At 57.6% G+C, this 3991-nt stretch overlaps 1 protein-coding gene across 1 annotated transcript in view; it reads right to left on the bottom strand.

Moving 5' to 3' along the window:
• Epor (erythropoietin receptor) overlaps positions 1-3991 on the bottom strand; it is a 6223-nt gene continuing 2232 nt past the window's right edge. The window contains exons 4-8 of the mRNA XM_013033995.1: positions 3811-3968; positions 3019-3172; positions 2847-2934; positions 861-948; positions 1-764 (exon numbers count right to left, since the gene is read on the bottom strand). Coding sequence (XP_012889449.1) covers positions 165-764; positions 861-948; positions 2847-2934; positions 3019-3172; positions 3811-3968 — 1088 coding nt within the window. The 3' untranslated portion in view covers positions 1-164. The remainder of the gene's footprint in view (positions 765-860; positions 949-2846; positions 2935-3018; positions 3173-3810; positions 3969-3991) is intronic.

The following is a 3991-nucleotide window of genomic DNA, read 5'->3' on the forward strand; positions in this document are numbered from 1 at the left end:
TGTGTATGTACAGTGGAAGGAAACTGTACATCTTCTCCAACACTGCAGGGGTGTGCCTATCTGAGCAGGATGGGCTGGACACACAGCCAAGGGCGGCAGTGAAAGATGGCTCCAGTCCCTGGCTGGACTGGCCCTGGGGCCACATTGGCTGGCTGGCTGGAGTCCTAAGAGCACGCCACGTAGCTGGGGTGCGGGGGCTCGGGAGCAGGGATGAGGCTGTTCTCGTATGGGTGACAGTAGGGGCTGTCGGGTGAGTCCCCGTGGGCTCCCTGGGAGCTCCCCGAACTGTAATCGGTGGAGATTCCTGAGTCGGACACCACGACGTACAGGTATTTTAGGTGGGGCGGGGTGGGGGGCAGCGCAGGCCTGGGTGTCTTCGGGCGCAAGAGCTGGGAGCTAGGGTCCAGGATGGTGTACTCGAAGCTGGAAGCCAGCCTGGGCTTCGAGGCCAAGTCAGACAAGCAAGAGGAGGCTCCTGAGCCTTCATCCACAGCCTGGACATCCATGCTGTCTCCCGGGCCTGGGAGGGGCTCGCTGCAAGGGCTTCTGGGTACCAACCACTTGTCTAGCACCAGGTACGTGTCCTGGGCATGCTCAATGTCCGCTGGCTCCAGCAGGGGGCGCTCGTCAGCTGCCCCTGGCTCCCCAGGCTGGGTCAGCTCCCAGCAGCGCTCAGAGAGGACCTCCAGGTGGACAGGGGGGTCCTCTGTGAAGGGGGTGCAGGGGTTCCACCATAGACAGTCATCGTGTTGCGACAGCCACAGCTGGAAAACACAGCACCAGTCTGCTCCGTGGCCTGGCCTTCAACTGGCCAGCTGCAGGACAGCCCCAGCCCCAGAGGGGATGGCACTGCCACTTACCTGGAAGTTACCCTTGTGGGTGGTGAAGAGACCCTCGAACTCGCTCTCCGGGCTGGGGATCCCAGGCCAGATCTTCTGCTTCAAAGACCTGTTGGAGTTGATAGGTACAGGTTGGGGGGTGGGGGGGTGCGGGTGTGGCTCACAGGGGAAAGTACCTGCTTCCCAAGCAGTACTGCACACACACACACACACACACACACACACACAGCCCCACCCCTCCCCAAGCCAGGCACAGGACTATAATCCTAGCTGTTCAGGAGGCTGAGATATGAGGATCCTGGTTCAAAGCTACCCCAAGCAGGAAAGTCCCTGAGACTTACACCTCCACGTCACCAGCACAAGCCCAAAGTGAAGCTGTGGCCCAAGTGGCAGCACAGTCAAAGCCAAGTGAGAGCACAAGGCCTCTGGGTTGCAAGGCAGGTGCTCTACCACCTGGGCCACACCCCCTAGCCTTTTTCTTTTGCTGGCACACCCACACATATACACAAATGGTTCTCGAACATGTTACTGAACATATGCCAGTATGCACAAAGTCACTAAAGCTTCTGGGGAACAAGGGTTTTGTCTGAAGCACCAGCATCGCCCTACGAAAAGGCAACTGGAATTGAGTTTTGAAGGATGAATAAGAGTTCCATTATATATTAACTCATGCTCTAATTTTGGCCCTGGCTTTACCTGAAGATCCCTTAGGTCAGTTCATCAGGCCTTTCTGTGGTTTTCCTGCTCCCCCAAGTCCATTTAGCATTAAATTCAAGGCTGAGGAGGTAGCTCAGTAGGAGGGTATATTAAATTTGGCACTCTTGGTGCTCTGAGTTCAAATCCCCTGAGCCAAAGCAGAAAAACTAAAACTATAACCTTGCAGAAATTCCTGGGTGATTGACTCCTGTCATTTTCCTGACATTGTTCACCCCCACCACCACCACCACACACACACACCCCGCTCCAGCCCTATACCTCTTGTAGCTGCTTCAGTGCCCCAAGTTCACTCCCACCCCAGGGCCTTTACACTTGCTGCTCCTTTTCCCCACTTTCCATGCAGTTGCTTCTGGTTGCCACTGTAGTGCCTTGGTTACTGTATCAGGTCCCTATGCCATTTGTTTCTACACTCACCATTGATCACACTTTTTTTTTTTTTTTGATGGGTCATGGGGCTTGAACTTAGGCCTGGGCACTGTCCTTCCTTAAGCTCTTCAGCTCAAGGAAAGCACTCTATCACCTGAGCCACAGCACCACTTCCAGTTCTGATGGTTAGTTGGACTTTCCTGCCTGGGCTGGCTTTGAACCATGATCCCCAGATCTCAGCCTCCTGAGTAGCTAGGATGACAGGTGTGAGCCACTGGCCAACTCCACTGATCACACTTACAGCCACGTATCATGTGTCTACATATCTGTTCATCTCCTTGACTATGTGACCCACAAGGACTTGTGGTCCACTCTCTCTTAGATGCCTGGGACATAGTTGATGCTTCTTTCTCTCTCTCTCTCTCTCTCTATATATATGTATATATACACACACATATATATATATATGCATATATATGTGTATATATATTTTCCTTCAAGGTCAGGAAAAACAATTAGCCCATGACTTGGTTGACCAGATAGGAAGGGTGTTCTTGGCAGAAGGAACAGTATATTCCAAAGGCTTGGGAATCTGAAAAGCCTGGTATGGGCCTGCACTCTCAAATCCCACAGGATGTCTGGGCAGATCCTAGGAGCATCTGAGGAGCTTGACAGGAAGAGCCATTTGGAGATTTAAATCTTTCCAAGCCGGGCACGATGGCGCACCCCATTAATCCCAGCGCCACTGTGGGAGGCTGAGGTAGGAGGACTGAGGTCTGAGGTGAGCTCTACGCAAAAAGGTGCAGACCCTTCCTGAAAAATAACTACAGCAAAAAAAACAAGGGCTGGAGGCGTGGCTCAGGTGGTAGAGCACCTGCAGAGCAAACCTGCAGGCCCTGGAGGAACCCAGGCGGGGGCGCTCACCGGCGGTGGGACAGCAGGGCGAGCACGGCCAGCAGCGCCAGGATGAGCACGAGGATGACGGACAGGGTCAGGATGAGGGGGTCCAGGTCTGAGTGACAGCGCGGGGTCAGGGTGGAGGCTTCGCAGGGGTCTCCCTCCTCCCCGCCCGTCCAGCTCCTCCCTGGGGTCTCACCGCTAGCCGTCAGCAGAGACGCGGGCTCCGACCAGGCGCTCCAGAAGCCGCTGAAGCTGGGCTCCGCCATGCGCGCGCGGACCGCGAAGGTGTAGCGAGTGGCGCCACGCAGGTTGCTCAGCACGCACTCGGTGCGGCCTTCCAGGATCTCCACCTGGGGGCGTGGCCGCGTGAGGGGGCGTGGTCTATGGGGGAGGGCGCGGCCTCACGAGGGGGAATGGCAACAAGAGGGTGGCGAGGGCGTGGCCTCGTGTGGGGCGTGGCCTGGCGGGGAGGGGCTTTGGGAGCTCCCTCTCACCCATGTCAGGAGGGGGCAAGGCAACTCAAGGGTGGCGAGGGCGTGGCCTCGTGTGGGGCGTGGCCTCTCGAGGGATGGGTTCTGGGAGGGTGTATCATTGTGGGCGGGGCCATAGGAGGGGCGGGGCCATGCTGGTGTGGGACAGAGGAACACTGACGGGATGTAGCCAATCAGGGAGAGGAAGGACAGCTCCGCCCCAAGCATTGCGTTTAAACCAATGAGAGCAGGGAGCAGGGCCTTATGTGGAACTATAGCCAATCAGCAGAGAGCTTTAGAGCCAAGGCCAGAACTCCAGGGGGTATACCAAGGGCTGGGGGGGGGAAGAAACTCCTGAGCATCCTGGAGTTTGAGGAGGGGGTAGCAGGGTCGGGTTCTGTAGGATTGGGGATTGGCATGTTAGTGGTCATGGAGGCGTCTTGGGCATCGTGGAGGCGGGATGCGGGGCATTGGGGTCTGGCGGGGGGAACTTGGGGGCGGCAGTTATTGGGGCTCACCCTCTGCGCGCCCCCTGCGCTGCTGCCCGCGGAGACGTCCACCTCGTAGCGAATGTGGGTGGTCATCGGTGCCTCCGGAGGCGGGAGCCAGCGCAGCACCACGTGGCTGCCCTCCTCCGCCCTGCGGACCCGCAGGTCCACGGGGGCGTCCAGAAGCACTGCGGGGAGGCGGGCGGGGAGG

The sequence above is a fragment of the Dipodomys ordii genome, unplaced genomic scaffold, assembly GCF_000151885.1.
Source record: "Dipodomys ordii isolate 6190 unplaced genomic scaffold, Dord_2.0 Scaffold180, whole genome shotgun sequence".
Classification (NCBI taxonomy): domain Eukaryota; kingdom Metazoa; phylum Chordata; class Mammalia; order Rodentia; family Heteromyidae; genus Dipodomys; species Dipodomys ordii.